Source organism: Carassius carassius, chromosome 34 (assembly GCF_963082965.1).
Source record: "Carassius carassius chromosome 34, fCarCar2.1, whole genome shotgun sequence".
Lineage (NCBI taxonomy): Eukaryota > Metazoa > Chordata > Actinopteri > Cypriniformes > Cyprinidae > Carassius > Carassius carassius.
In genome coordinates, this window is record NC_081788.1 from 26,596,649 (window position 1) to 26,611,917 (window position 15,269).

General features: G+C 36.1%; 1 protein-coding gene across 2 annotated transcripts in view; it reads left to right on the forward strand.

Annotated features, from left to right (window-relative positions):
* The first annotated feature begins 1,058 nt into the window (after nucleotides 1-1,058).
* The window catches only part of LOC132114901 (interleukin-1 receptor-associated kinase 1-like), a 14,623-nt gene continuing 412 nt past the window's right edge, over nucleotides 1,059-15,269 (forward strand). The window contains exons 1-13 of one of the 2 annotated variants that reach the window (XM_059523296.1): nucleotides 1,059-1,438; nucleotides 2,105-2,272; nucleotides 4,168-4,275; nucleotides 4,400-4,476; nucleotides 4,662-4,847; nucleotides 4,968-5,032; nucleotides 6,138-6,252; nucleotides 6,885-7,030; nucleotides 10,585-10,792; nucleotides 11,273-11,341; nucleotides 11,427-11,651; nucleotides 12,457-12,889; nucleotides 13,020-13,139. In XM_059523296.1, coding sequence (XP_059379279.1) covers nucleotides 1,327-1,438; nucleotides 2,105-2,272; nucleotides 4,168-4,275; nucleotides 4,400-4,476; nucleotides 4,662-4,847; nucleotides 4,968-5,032; nucleotides 6,138-6,252; nucleotides 6,885-7,030; nucleotides 10,585-10,792; nucleotides 11,273-11,341; nucleotides 11,427-11,651; nucleotides 12,457-12,889; nucleotides 13,020-13,139 — 2,032 coding nt within the window. In that variant the 5' untranslated portion in view covers nucleotides 1,059-1,326. The remainder of the gene's footprint in view (nucleotides 1,439-2,104; nucleotides 2,273-4,167; nucleotides 4,276-4,399; nucleotides 4,477-4,661; nucleotides 4,848-4,967; nucleotides 5,033-6,137; nucleotides 6,253-6,884; nucleotides 7,031-10,584; nucleotides 10,793-11,272; nucleotides 11,342-11,426; nucleotides 11,652-12,456; nucleotides 12,890-13,019; nucleotides 13,140-15,269) is intronic. The other variant, XM_059523297.1, reaches the window with a different exon arrangement.

Below are 15,269 nucleotides of genomic sequence, written 5' to 3' on the forward strand. Positions count from 1 at the left end.
TTTTTCATCCCAGTTATGTTGAATGTCTCACAGTTTATTGAGTACTGTGTGTTTGTTGGGAAATATTCACCATTTCGACATGACCATATAAAAAACTCGGCCTCAAACATAATCTTCCAATCACATTGCATTCTATGCGGAAAAGAAAAAAACTTCAATCTTGACCGGAAGGACAAGTCTAAGATCTGCACTTTATAAAGTATGTTTCCCGGCAGGACACCCATTAACTTTTTGTATGTATTTTTTACCTTTGTCCAAAGCAGTTTTGTTTTCATATTATTTTTGATTTAGTTTTAAATAAAAGGGATGGGTAGTTTGTATCTTAAAAAAAAGAAGTTATTTTAACCAAACAATCCTATAGACTAGGTGTCAGTGGTTATTCACCATCTGCCCAGCTAAGTCCTTGCCTTCCTGAAAGTGAAAAGTATAGTTTGTGTCTACTTTTATAGTACTGTGTTACTGTATCATTTGTTTGCCGTATGTAACAGATACACAATAGTAAACAACATTTACCTGCTCTCTGTCTAAAACATTTATTTGACTCGCATCACAAACAAAACAATGGTAGTGTTGTCATCCTGTTGTAAGATTAATATCTATAATTAAATAATGTGAGGGGAACAAAACGTACAAAACAAGGAAAAGTATTAATAGCTGTTATCTGGAAAGCAAAATCACCATTTCAGTTTCAAAGAATTTTCTCTAACGTTTCACGGTCAGTTAAAACAATGGTTGTTGCTCATATTGTACATTAAGTTCATTTAGTAATCACTCATGTGTTGATATAAATGCAACTTTAATGTATTTTTCATTTTGCATATTGCATCACTTTAAATTTTTGAGCATATGCCTCAAAATGCAAAAGCTGCACTTAATATTAGGACAGTGAAATTTACACTATTACTAAATGTGGAAAAAAGGAAGTGGAAGATGTGAGTAAGCGAAGGAATTAGCCAGCTCTACTATAGTGAAGGTGACATATGAATATTAATAAACATAATGTGACTTTGCCTCTGTGAAGTAATTACCGGTGAGAACGCGACCGCTGACGTAAGAAAGTGGGCGACAGTCAGGTGCGGTATCTTCAAAGGCGGCTCATGAATATTAATTGTGGTACGCACACGTTTAAAGATGACGCAATAAATATTCATCATGGTTTGTGACGGCTGTGGTGGTGACTCAAAGACCACTATTGTCACGAAGTAACAGCCACAAGCAGGAAATTCCCGCATTCAAGGACAACGTAAAATAATATCAGAGCTGATTAAAGAGCAAAAAAAGGAAGAAAAAAAGCAAAGAACAATACAATAAAGTTAGTTTCTGAAAATGTCTGGAGCGGAGTTTGATACGGAGTTTCTGTATATCCTACCCGCGTTTGTTATGAATGACTTCAACCGGTTTATGGATTCACTCTCACACTCAGACTGGATATTATTCGGTAAGAATGGTGTATTTATGTTTAGTTTCCCGTTAGGATGATGTCGTAGTCATTTATTAAAATCTGAACTCGAACCTATGAGGATGTGTTGATTAGCAAACTTGCTAACTCGCTTAGCCATCGGAGCGGTGACGTCAGAATTTAAGCTTTTGTTAATTTCGTGAAATGTTTGTTTCTTACAGCCATGTTTAGGTTGTGAATAAAGTTTGTACATCTTTGTAATGATATTTGTGTGGTAATGAATGTATTTGAGGTCACTAACGTTACAATGTTTCGCTAAGTGTACCTCATCATGATCGATGGAGTAAACAAAGGGGTAACGTTAAATAATTAGTAATGTATTTTAAAAAGTTAACATCTGTTCAGCAATGGACGTGGATCGCTGGGGTTGTTTTTTTGTGTCTGTTGATTCAGGTGAGATGCTGAAATGTAATCCATCACATTGCTAAATCACAGCTTTTCTTCAATGGGGAATCATGGGATTGGAAATTAGTTTGGATAAGATGGTATTTATATGAAGTAAATGTTTGCCAGTGTTGTCTTTTTATCCAGATAGCTGGAGAATGTCAACTAGAACCTTCTACACAGTCATAATAATTCTTCATGAAGTTTTGGCATGAATGATTCTCTTAAACAATTGGAACTAAGTCCCAATGTTCATTGCAGCTTCACAGGTAATATCAGACCAGATCGAACTACGCCTTTTGGAGCAAAGCCCCAGGCGGACAGACGACCTCATGCACAAATGGGGCTCTCGCAACGGGACGGTCGGAGAACTGCTGACGATTCTTGAGGGCTTGCAATTGTTTAGGGCCCGTGATATCATCCTTAAATGTATGTACATTTTCTATATCGTTGTGTCAGGTTATTTGCTCGTTTCTGTTGTCTCTACCACATCTGATGCCCAAACCAGCAAGTTTATCAGGTGGGTTTTGTGGTTGTTGTGAAACTCACATGGTAGTCTTCGTTTAGGCACTTTATTGACAAGCAACACATTTAAGTTATGAAGAAAAACAATGCTGTCAGATGTGTGACAGTTTTCTGCTGTGATCACATGTTTATTTATCTTAGTTTCTGTTCTCTGATCACTAGATAGGCTGTTGGCATTACAGATTCAACCAGTAACATCCTCCTCTGACATCTACTGATAAAAATAAAATGAATAAAACAGCGAATAATTAGTTATATATTTATTTAATCTTAAACAGTCCAAATTGACCGTATTTGATTTGTTAAAACACTTTTTCATTTTGCATAATTTCTCAAAAACAAAAACACCTGTCCCTATAGACTTTTATCAAAATGCTTGCTTACATATATAATGCAGATACATTTGCTATATAGGCTTATTTAGTAGCAATTGAGATTGAAATTAAATTATTTAACACAATATTTGCCTCAGATTCACTATCTTGCTTTTGTTGTTTTTTCTTAAACAAATAAGGCCTAGTGTATTATTCATTGACATGGCTAACAGTATTGGAACTGGCAAAAAAAAAATTGGTCTCAAGATAAGCAAGTTAAAACTGAAGTGCTAAAACTAAAATTAAAAATGTGAAAAATTTACATATAGAAAATAACTAAAATATTATATGTGTGTGTGTATGTATGTATGTATATGTATATATATATATATATATATATATATATATATATACGTGTATGCATGTGTATGTATATATATATACATATATATATATATATATATATATATATATTTATATATATATATATTTATATATATATATATATATATATATATATATATATATATATAGGTGTCCATAGAGGGTTGTAAGTTGTTATGTAGAAACAACATTGTATCGCTACACATGTTTGACAGCTCTGGCGAGACGAGACGCGTAAAAAACGATGTATTAATAATGCTGTGCGTTCGTTTGTCGATGGTGTAAAAGTTTGCGAGCCGAGATTTCTTTCAGTGATACAGCGTTGAACAGGGGACTTTTCCCCACGTGTTCCCTCAACCACAAAAAAAAATACACCAAAAAAAATATACACTTACACATACAAATACTGGTGAATCCTCTCCTTTGGAATTAAATAAAACATTATTAATGCGTACGAAAACAGTGCAGTGTATCATCCGGTTGGGCTACGGAGTTGAGAGAATGAGCTGCTTCAGCAAGAGTCGGCTGTTTCAAAACCTATAAGCTGCCTAGATTCACAGCATTTTTGAGCATCACTGAAAGAGAAAATGTCAGTATTTCATTGAGACTTGAGATTAAAAAAACTGCTTAAGTATTGTAGATCTTGTAGTATTAATTTTCACATGCAGTTACACATTGTCGGTTAAAAACAAGAAAGTGGCTTGTAAAAACCATTGAGTGGCTGGTAGATTTTGAAATCCACCAGACACAGTGGCCGGTGGACAAAAAAGTTAATTTCCGTCCCTGATTAATACACATATACACACACACACACACACACACACATATATATATATATATATATATATATATATATATATATAATATACATACATATATATGTACAGAAACTAAAGTAAAAAATATGTAAAATAAATAATATAAAGAAGCCCATTCAAAATTAATGAATGCCATAATAATATATAAATAATACTAAAATACATCTGTATTAGAGAAGTGTCCGATATATTTCAGTTTTATGTTTAAGTTTTGTGCTGACACTGCATGTCATTATACTTAGATAATAAATCCATTAATGTACTTTTGTATGCTTTTCCACAGACAGATGTATACCGCAGTTTTGCTCAGAGCAGCCTTCAACAGTGCCACCAGTCCCTGCATGTCAAAGCAGTACAGTCACCTTTGTCAAAGAGTCTCTCCCTGTCCCCGGTAATGCTTTTTTCTAAGTACAGTGCTTGCATCTGTCGTACATGATGATATTCTTTTTAAAAATGAAAGTTGACTGCTGCTAATCAGAACATCTGTGGTAAAAATGGTAATTTTGCTTTTCCAGAAGTCAGGCCTCTACCCAAGCCTAGCCCCCCACCGCCTGATCTGGACTCTATGGATTCAAGAATCTCAAATATAGAGGTGCTTCATTTGTTAAAAAAATTAATTCAGCCATTAAAACAAGTTAATAGAAAATATTTGATAGGTTGGCCGTTCATTGTTTTTATTGTGCTGGCGAAGCATTAATCGAGAGGACTCTTCCTTTAGCCATCATGTTTTTCTTTCGTTCACTCTTAATCCACTGACACATTTGTGCCTATTCATAGAGCCTGTTTGAGAACCGCGTGGATCCCCTGCCTTTTTCCTCCACTGCGATGAGCTGGCCGTTTGAGGAAGTACAGAGATGCACATGCAACTTTTCCCCGTGCAAGCAGATTGGAGAAGGAGGTTTCGGACACGTGTATAAAGCTGTGATGAGAAACACAGAGTTTGCTGTGAAGAAGCTGAAAGAAGTATTAGAACAGAACCAACGAAACAAACCAATATGATTTTGCTTGTTCTGATGAGTCATTCAGTTTGTTTCCTAAGCGTCTATCTTTTTTCTCTCTCTTTCATGTGGGTGTTCGGAGCAGGACTCCCATTTGGACTGGAATGTCGTGAAGGAAAGTTTCAGGACGGAAGTAGAAAAGTTATCACAGTAAGAAACTGTCTGACCATCCTTTGCTCCTTTGGCTTATGCTTCCTGTTCTCGGGCTCTAAATCTGTCTTTCCTGTTTTGTCTTAAAAGAATAGTTCACCCAAAAATTAAAGTTAGCTGAAAATGTACTCCCCCTTAGACCCTCCAAGATGCAGATGATTTTGTTGCTTCATCAGAACAGATTTGGAGAAATGTAGCATTACATCACTTGCTCATCAGTGGATCCACTGCAGTGAATGGGTGCCATCAGAATGAGAGTCCAAACAGCTGATAAAAACATCACAATAATCCATACCACTCCAGTTCATCAGTTAATGTCTTCAGAGGTGAAAAGATGTTTGTTAGAAACAAATCCATCATTAAGATGTTTTTAACTTCAAACCATTGCTAAAATACAAGCCCTCTATCCATAATATTGCTGACTCCTGTGAAAAAGTTGGGTTGTCTGAATCAGGAGAGAAATATGCACACATTTCCAAGTGAAAACAGTCCAAAATATTTCTAAACAAATATGTAGTGGATTTTGATGTGAGAGGACAAGAGGAGATGGACTTTTTCACTCAACTTAATGATGGATATGTTTCTTACAAACACGCTGCTTGTCACTTCACCAATTATTAACTGATGAACTGGAGTGGTGTAGATTACTGTGATGTTTTTATCAACTGTTTGGACTCTCATTCTGATGGCACCCATTCACTGCAGATGATCCATTGGCGAGCAAGTGATGTAATGCTAATTTTCTCCATATCTTTTCCGAAGATAAAGCATTTTGAGTGAACAATTCCTTTAATCAACTTTTTTTTTCAGGCTGGCTGTGTTTCATTTATGTTTGTTCAACAGAAGCGCAGAATGGGACTTACCCGCTTGAAATTTAGATTGCCCTTTATGCACTACACCTCTTCATGAGCCAAAAAAGAAAATCTCCTGCACACCCTCCAAAACTTTTTTGTGGTTAGTTGTCATCCTTTTTGTCTCATAATTTTTTCTGACACATCAACCTATCAAGCTTTGCTTCCTTCAGCTACTGTAATGCCTTGTTACATTTTATGTAGTATAATCTCAAGCAGCACGGTTTTTCATTAGGCTCTTTCTTACTACACAGATACAGACATCCCAACATAATGGACCTTGCTGGCTACAGTATAGAAGGACAAACTTATTGTTTAATATATTCTTATATGCCAAACGGCTCTTTAGAGGACCAGCTTCGATGTGAGGTGAGTTATCACTCTTGCTAGACGATATGGGCTCATTGTTCAGTATGCTACTTCTAAGAATAGTTCACTCAGAATGAAAATTACATCATCATTTGCTCACCCTCATGTCGTTCCAAATGTGTTTGACTTTCTGCTAAGGGAGATGTTTTGAGGAAAGCCCGTTGTGCTCTTTTTACATACATTGAAAGTGAATGGGACAGAGACACCGCAAAAAAAAAACCCCAACAAAGTTACTTTATGACTCATATTTTAAGTGTTCTGAAGTCATACAATAGAATGAAATTTAAATTGTTTTTCACTGAAAATAGTTTTGTTCATCCTGGCTCTCAAATCTCATTTGTGGGCCTGTACATTCAAATATAATGAATCACAACTTGTTTGATGTCAGTGACAATGATGACAACATCAATGAGGATGTTATTAATATCAATGACAAGATATAGCATGAGTCATTGGTTCTCACAAGACAAAATATGGGTAACTTCTGTGGTACTTTTTATTCTTTTTGTATCTTTTCCTTATGCCCTTGTATGTAAATGAGCCCTCAAAACACAGTCACTTGGGTTTGTAACTGCATGAGTAAGTGATGACAGAATTATCATATTAGGTCATCTACCTCTTTTATGGCATAGGTCTGTGTCCTTCATTACGCTGGTTTCTTTCAGGACAGTAACGCCCTCTCTTGGTCACAACGTGTAAATGTGTTGCTGGGCACTGCCAAAGCTATTCAGTACCTGCATTCAAGCTCACCTGCACTCATTCATGGAGATATCAAGAGGTGAGTGCAAGAACATGTAAACCACATGTACACTGGCATTCAAACGTTTGCTGTCTAAGATTTTTAGTTTATTTTTTCTGAAAGAATTGAATACTTTTAATTTAGAAAAGACGCATGTTATAATGTTACAAAATACATTCAAATAAACACAGTTCCTTTGAACTTGTATTCATCAAATAATCCTGAAAAATGTGTCATTGTTTCCATAAAAATAAGCAGCAGCACAGATGTTTTTAACATTGATATTAATATGATATCATTGATATTAATTTTTGTTTGAATTTCCCAACATTTTATAACCGTAGCCAGGTGGCGAAGACAAGAAAAAATAAACTAAATTACAATGTCACTTGCAATCGCTACTTGCACTCTCTGCTACCTGTGACACTTGCAATCGACACATTGTGTTTGTTGCCAATGGAGACAAGACGCTGTGGTGGTGATTAAACGCAATGCGCAAAGTTTCGCGTTAAGCATTTTTCCATATAGAATAATCTTTCTACAACTCGTTTATATCACTGTCTTTGTCCGTTAAGCTACATTGTGTTTTATTTATAATGATTTTCTATAGGAGGAAAACGTTTAATGTACAATTTAACGCACTGCGTTCTGTACTCGTCTGCTTGCCTGTACGGAGCTGATCCTTTTAAAATCACTTAATGCATTTCATAATGCACGTTCATATTTGCTGGTCTGTATATACCTTGAGTCAACAACAAGACATATAGGCTAGGCCTACTGAATTGTCTTTATCATCTTAGTCTGTTATTAGGCCACATTAAAGGAGCATTGCGTAGGTTCTGAAATTTCTAATCGTTACTGACACCAGTGGCCGTTAGAGGAACTGCAGCCAGTCTCATGCTCGTTCTCAGTTTGCACGCTCTTTTATTTTTTTTTTTTTTTTTTTTTTTTTTTTAAACTTACGAGGAGTGTCCGTGGGTGTCTGAATTGTGCTGGAGGCTGGTCGCTTCTTTCCATCCGCGGAGTCCATTTGAAAACACTATTGCTGCTGCTTACTATAATGGCTGGCGTGCCGTACGGTTGTAAGCCCAAGTAGACGAGAACGCGCATGACGTCACATTTTGTGAATTTTTGCGCCAATTCGGACCCGACTCCTCCACACACAATTGAGCCTACAGGCTGATAGAGGCAACTGTGGTGGACAGTCGAGGTGTCATTCTTTTTTTTACATCATGGTTGGCTCATACATGTACAAATGAAAACTCTATCTTAAAGATTTTTTTAAGGAAAAACCTCCACATAGCTCCTTTAAGCATTCGCATTGTGTTCATAGCCATCTGCTTGCCTTGTAGTACATTAAATGACTAGATATCGAATTTGGTCTTTTAATTGAACTTAACGTATCGTAATACATTATGCCATATTAAGTGTTTGTTTTTTCTACAGGAGGGAAAGACTTTGTGCATTGCGTTCATATTCTGCTGTTCTGTGGCCACGGATTTGCCGGTCTTGTCTTTTTCTTGCAGGACCCTGTACATTATTCTAGTAGGCCTACTAATTTAGTTTTAATCATTTAATCAGCACCACAGCATCTTGTCTCCATTGGCAACATGCACGATTTTTGATTGCAAGTGATGTCACAGGTAGCGGAGAGTGCAAGTAGCGATTGCAAGTGACATTGTAATTTAGTTTCTTTTTTCTTGTCTTCACCACCTGGCTACTGTTGTAAAATGCTATCCAAAATCCATTCGCAATTTAAGTTCTTCAATGTTTTTGTAACATGTAGACAAAGTTTGGTGTGTCAAGTGTACTTCTCCTCTGAGCAGTATGCATTAATTCACAACAGAATTTTCCCAAAAATACATATTCAAATCAAAATAGCTGACTTCCTGTTGGTCGTAGCTTATGACTGTGAATTAGAAAGTTGTCCGTCTTGATAAGAACAATTTATGTACCAAGTTTGGTGTCTGTAGCTAAAACTAACCCCCCCACTTTTGACAAAAGGTGGCGCTATAGAGTGCCTCCTTCATGCCCTTTTAAAAGCTTTTGCCATTAAGCTATCAGTAATACTGATATGTGTTCTGAGTTTCATGTAAATCTGAGCTTGTTGTCTGCCTCAAAATCATCATAACAGAATATTCAAGTTTGACACGTTGCCATGGCAACACTATATTAGATATCAATATACCCACAACAGGTTTACATCGGCTGTGTTTTGTCATCATTCTGATGAAGTTTGAAGCAAATCGAGTAAAAATAAGATGCTGAATTCAAAGCATTTTGAAAATGACTCCCTTCCTGCTGCCAGTTGGTGGCGCTATAAGGTTGACTCTTAATAGTCACATATATATGATCGGCATCATACAATGAACAAACCGATGAAGTTTGATCAAACTCAGGTAATGTATGTGGATGTTATTAGGCATTTCCTGTTTCTCATTTCTCGCCATAATTTCAACGCCTCGCCATGGCCAAACCATTTGAGATATCAAAAATATCTTCACAATTTAGCATTCCCGATGTCTTGAGATTCCCGAGCATGCGCTTTTTACATAGCCCTAAATAGCCAACTTCCTGTTGGGCGGAGCTTATGACATGCAGTGTGAAAGTTGTTCGGTTTGATGAGATCTATATGTGTACCGAGTTTCATATGTATACGCGCAAGTATGCATGATATATGGCCCTCAGTACTACAGGGCGCGCTGTGCCACGCCCGTGTATCAGTCTCTGCCCGGCCCTAATGGCCGCAGGTTCCAATGTGTGTGTCAATTTTCAAGACTTTTTAAGTATGTTAAGGGCCCCAAAAGCCCCCGTAACCTTGGAAAAAAATTAGAGGAATAAATAATAATAATAATAATAACAACAAATAATCCTAAGGAGAACAATAGGGCTTTCGCCCTCCAGGCTTGAGCCCTAATAATAATAAGAATAATCCTTAGAAAATCAATAGGGCTCTGCGCCCCTTCAGGCTTGAGCCCTAATAAAGACTGCAAGTGACGTCGCTAGCGGAAGCACAAGTGTCTGAGAGTGCAAATCTGAGAATGCAAGTAGCGATTGCAAGTGACATTGTAATTTAGTTTCTTTTTTCTTGTCTTCACCACCTGGCTACTGTTGTAAAATGTTGAAATATTCAAACAAAAAGTTATCAATAAATAGAACAAAAAAATAAATAAATAAATTAAGACTGCAAGTGACGTCGCTAGCGGAAGCACAAGTGTCTGAGAGTGCAAGTCTGCAGCCAGACCCTTCTCAACAGTTCTCAGAATTGACTTTACAGGGACTTTTAAGTTTTCACAGATGAAAATTCCATTACATGTGTAAAACCTGCAAACACTGCAAAGTACCTTTTGATCGGGATGAGTTAGTCAATGAAGAATATTTAAAACAAAAGTAAGCATTTGGGTCGGTTAACTTGTTTGCCACTGGTGCTGCTAAAACACCATCACCCAAAATGCTTGGAAATTTAGGGACATTACATGTCACAGTTCCCGAGTGACAAAATCCAGCACTACAATTTTGCTGAATATATTGTTCCACTTGGACATGCATGTTAATCATTAGAGTACCAATCAGTCATGTTCCCTCTGTTACAGCTCTAACATCCTTTTAGGGAATCACTTGGAGCCCAAGCTGGGGGACTTTGGATTGGCACGTTTATGCCGGAACCCCAACAAAACCCCAGGCAAGATGTCCACCGTGGCTAAAACCGCTACGGTCCGGGGAACTCTTGCATACCTCCCAGAAGAATACCTGAAGGATGGACAGCTTGGAGTGGAGATCGACGTCTACAGCTTTGGAGTGGTGAGATGAGCAAAGCAAGTTCTTTGAAAAACAAAGAAATGCATTACATAAAATAAGTCGGAGAGGTATTACTTTCCTTTTAGACCCTAAGACTTCATGCACAGATATATTCTGACATCTGACCGTATCAGATTTATTTTGTCCCGTCCATTGCAATGGTTTTAATTGTCAGTCATAGCATTCTAAAACATTGCTTGTCTGTGATTAGCTGCAGTGTGCAACTCTACGAAAACACGTTATATACAGAAACCTCACTCAAATACGCACAGGAGCATTTGAAAGCAACCATGATTGACTTCAGTTGTCATGGCTGTGAGGGGAAAAAAAGGAGAGTGAAGTTGACTCACTGTCTGTAAAGCGAAACTTTTAACATTATCACAGCATTTCCTGATTTTATAGCTTCAGCAGAGATATGACTATAAATATTTGTCTTTCAGGTTTCCATATTTGATAATGTAACATGTTTCTTTTGTACCGCAGGTCATGCTAGAGGTGCTTACTGGGCGGAAGGCTCTGGAGGTCGATGCCCAATCCAGAACTGTTTACTTGGTAAGAGGAGCTGAAGTCATATTTTAGTCACATACAGTATGATAGTGTAGAGGTAGCTGGTGGTTAAACCTGTTATTTCTTACAGAAAGATTTAGTAAAAGAGGAGGAAGATGATGGAAGAAGCTTTAGCAAAGGGAAGCACTCGCGGGAGCTGTCCTATGCTCATGCAGTGGAGAACATCTGCAGGAAACATCTGGATCCTCGACTGAAGTTTAAAGACAACCCTACCCCGCATGGATCGATGGAAATCTCTCAGCTGGCATGCCAGTGTTTAGACCGACGACGGAAGAAGAGACCTCGCATGACAGAAGTAGGAGAATCTATTGAGAATCTATGATTTTTGAAGCTACGGTTGTTTAAGGGATCATGTCACAATAAATTAACATTTTTTATTTAATTGTGTTCAGTAAAAATGTAATTACGGTTAATAATTAATACTTCTGTTCAGCAAGGATGCATTAAACTGATCAAAAGTGTCATTCATTGAAGACATGGGTAAGGTTACAAAAGATTTCTATTTAAAAAAAAAACTGTATATCGTCAGGAAATTTTGACATAAGTTCTAAAAGTAAGTATTATTCACAATTGTTTCTTCAGTATATTCTAAAGATTTCTGAAGGATTATGACACTGAAGACTGGAGTAAGGGCTGATAAAATTCAGCTTTGGATCACAGGAATAAATTACATTTTAAAATGTATACAGATAAATTTCACATTATATATATTTCATATTATATTATAAATTTCATAATGTTACTGCTTTTACTGTGTGTTTGAAGTTGAAAAAATAAATGTAGCCTTGGTGAGACATTAAAATTGAAAAATTAAAAATGGTAGTGTAAATATAGTAATACATTCAGAACTAAAAAGAGCATTTATTGAAGTTATTAAATATTAAAGGATGAGAATTTAAAAACCATTGCACATGACGACAAACCCGGCTTTTTCACAAGTGAAGGGCATGTTTCTTAAAGGCACAGCAGCTAAAAACAGATGGGTCAAAAAGCAGTCACAACAGGGAAAACATAAGATTATTAAAAACAATACCCTTTTATAATATTATGTTTTAGTTAGAATTATCATGCTTATTCTGGCTTGGTTGGTGTTTTTACAGGTGTTCAAAGCACTTCAAGATGTGCATTCAGAGTTGAAGACCTTTGGCAGATCGACCACGGTCAGAATGTCTCCCGTATCATCTCATCCATCCACCCCTGAGCCTCTGTGCTCTGACAGCAGCTCCCTGGACTCTCTCGCCCATCAGTTCTCCAAACTCTACCCTCAAGAGAGCACGTACCCCTGCCTTCACAAGACTATCTATCCCACCGAGACTCAGTCTAGCTGCTCAGAGTCAGAGTTGAATGCTGAATCATGGGCTTCACAGTCCTCTGGCATGCCGTGTGAATCGGATGAGAGTCAAGGCTTTTCTCAATACTTGACAAATCACTGTAGCAGAGCTCAGGAGAAGTCATCTGGGGCCTGTGGCATTCAGAACACTAAAACAAGTGGTTCTTTAGTGGAAAGCCCTTCACAGTCCAGTACGAATAAAGGTAATGAGTTTCTTTGTTATTAAAATGGGCAGATCATAAATGGTTAATAAATGGAGTGTTATGAATGTATTGAATGTATGGTATTATATCTTTCTGGTTGGCCCCATCTCATTTCTCTCTGAATTTACAGATTTTTCTGACCAGAGAGTGTTTATCAATCCTACGAGGCAGCAACTGGTCCAAAAAATTGAGCTTTATGAAGAGGGAAGGATTTTAACTTCTGATCTGCTGTCATCAGGCACCTCATTATGTAAGTGTCCAAATCAGCTGTAACTAGATGACATTACTTTATAATAACAAATGCATCATTCAAACGTAGCTGAAAATTACCCATATAGCATAGTCATAGATCCTGGTTATCAAGATTGCATCTTCTCTGTCTTTTGGCCTGTGGTTATTGTCTGTAGATTTGTTTTCAAAGGCATTGCTCAAATCACAAATCGCATTCAAAGCACAACTGTAGTGACAAATTCAAGGATGAATACAAGACCCTCATAGTCGAACGGGACCCAATAAACGATAAACATATATTTTGTATTTCTTATCTGGCATTTGTATGTATTGTCTATATTTTAATTTGTAAATGTTTTCATCATCGTGATACCGATGTTATTGTTGTTGACATAAAACAATATTTAGTACTTGAAATTAAATAAACTTTAACTGAAATAAAATAAACAAATTATATATTTTTTATGTATTATTTCAGCTAGTTGCCAAGGCAAACCTTTCTCATTTTCACTTAGTTTATCCTGATGCACTAAAATAAATATAAATAAAATAAAACTAACACTAATAATAAATAAAAATGAATGAAATGATATGGAAATGACGATCTTAATGTGGCTCCATGAGTTAATTGTTAATTGTACACATTTTCTGTGGTCAAAAATCAAATGTGGGTCACTTTGCATACAGCTGATACTCAATTTCTTTTAAAGAGGAATGTCTTAAGAACAAATAATGTTGAAACTAGAAATATATATTAACACAATTGCATAGAACATACCTGTCTGCGTGCCATACATTTTTTCCAAAGTTTGCATGCCTGTAACTCTAAAAGTATTCAAGATATTATAATATCCTTCTAGATTCTTATTCATCTTAATAAAATTTCCTTTTGAAATCTTAATTTTCAAGTCCACATATGATTTATTCCTATAGATATGGCGATTTCAAAGCAGCTCCATATTCAAATTGTTGAATTTTACCCATTTTCAGTGGTTGAAACCAAATGTGGTTTACTTTGCACACATCTGATACTTAATGGCATTTAAAGATGAATGTCTGAAGAATAAATGTTTAAACTAGAAATGTTTCCTTCTATCAAAAGAATTGCATAAAACATAATTGAGTACCAAAAATAATTTTAATTCATTTTAACAGCTTCTGAAGCTACCGAGAACTCAGATCCACAGTATTGTAACTAAATGTTACCGCGTTACCTATTAGACTGAACCATATAGGGCCTTAAATAATGAAGACTCCAAAAGAAAAGTTTCATAAAAATAAAAGAATCTAAAATTACATTAAGATATCTTTAACACTTCTTGAATTAAAAAGTTGTAAACCAATGAAAAATGTGTTTTGTATATTGTATTTGTATTTTGTATTTTCTTCAGACATTCCTCTTTAAACACAATAACGATCAGCTGTTTAAAAAGTTATCTACATTTGGTTAATGACCTTTGAAAATGGGTAAAATAAAAAATACAAATTGGACATGGAATCACTTTGGGATCCCAGTATCTATGGGAATAAACCATTCCTTAAAAATAAAGATTCCAAGGGAAAATTTTCTGAGAATAAGAATCTAGAAGATATCTTGAATACTTACAGATATGACACATTTGGAAAAAAATATTTATGGCACGTGTATTCTATGCAATTATGTTAGCAATGTTTTTGACCAGAGAAAATGTGGACAATTTACCAATTTACTTCTGGAGCCACATTAAGATCTCCATATCTGTGGGATTGAACCATCAAAATGATAGGTAAAGATTGATAGCCTGAATGCACTGTAAGTCGCTTTGGATAAAAGCGTCTGCTAAATGCATAAATTTAATTTAAAGGCCTTTAAAATGAAGATAACAAAAGGAAGGTTTGCTAAGAACCAGAGCCTAAAGTGATATTTAGATATCTTTAAAACTTCTTCAGTTACAGGCATGCAAACTTTTTGACATTTTTGAACTGTCACCGTTGGCATATAATGAAACAAAAAAATGCTAAAGTCAGCAGATTTTACTAATAGACCAACCAATCTCTGTGTAAAAAGAAAATGATGCTGCCCGCTTTCCAAAGCCATTTTTACATCCCCTCTAATGTGGCTCCAAATCTCAAGTGAAAACTCATTTTAAAAACAAAATGTGTCAACACA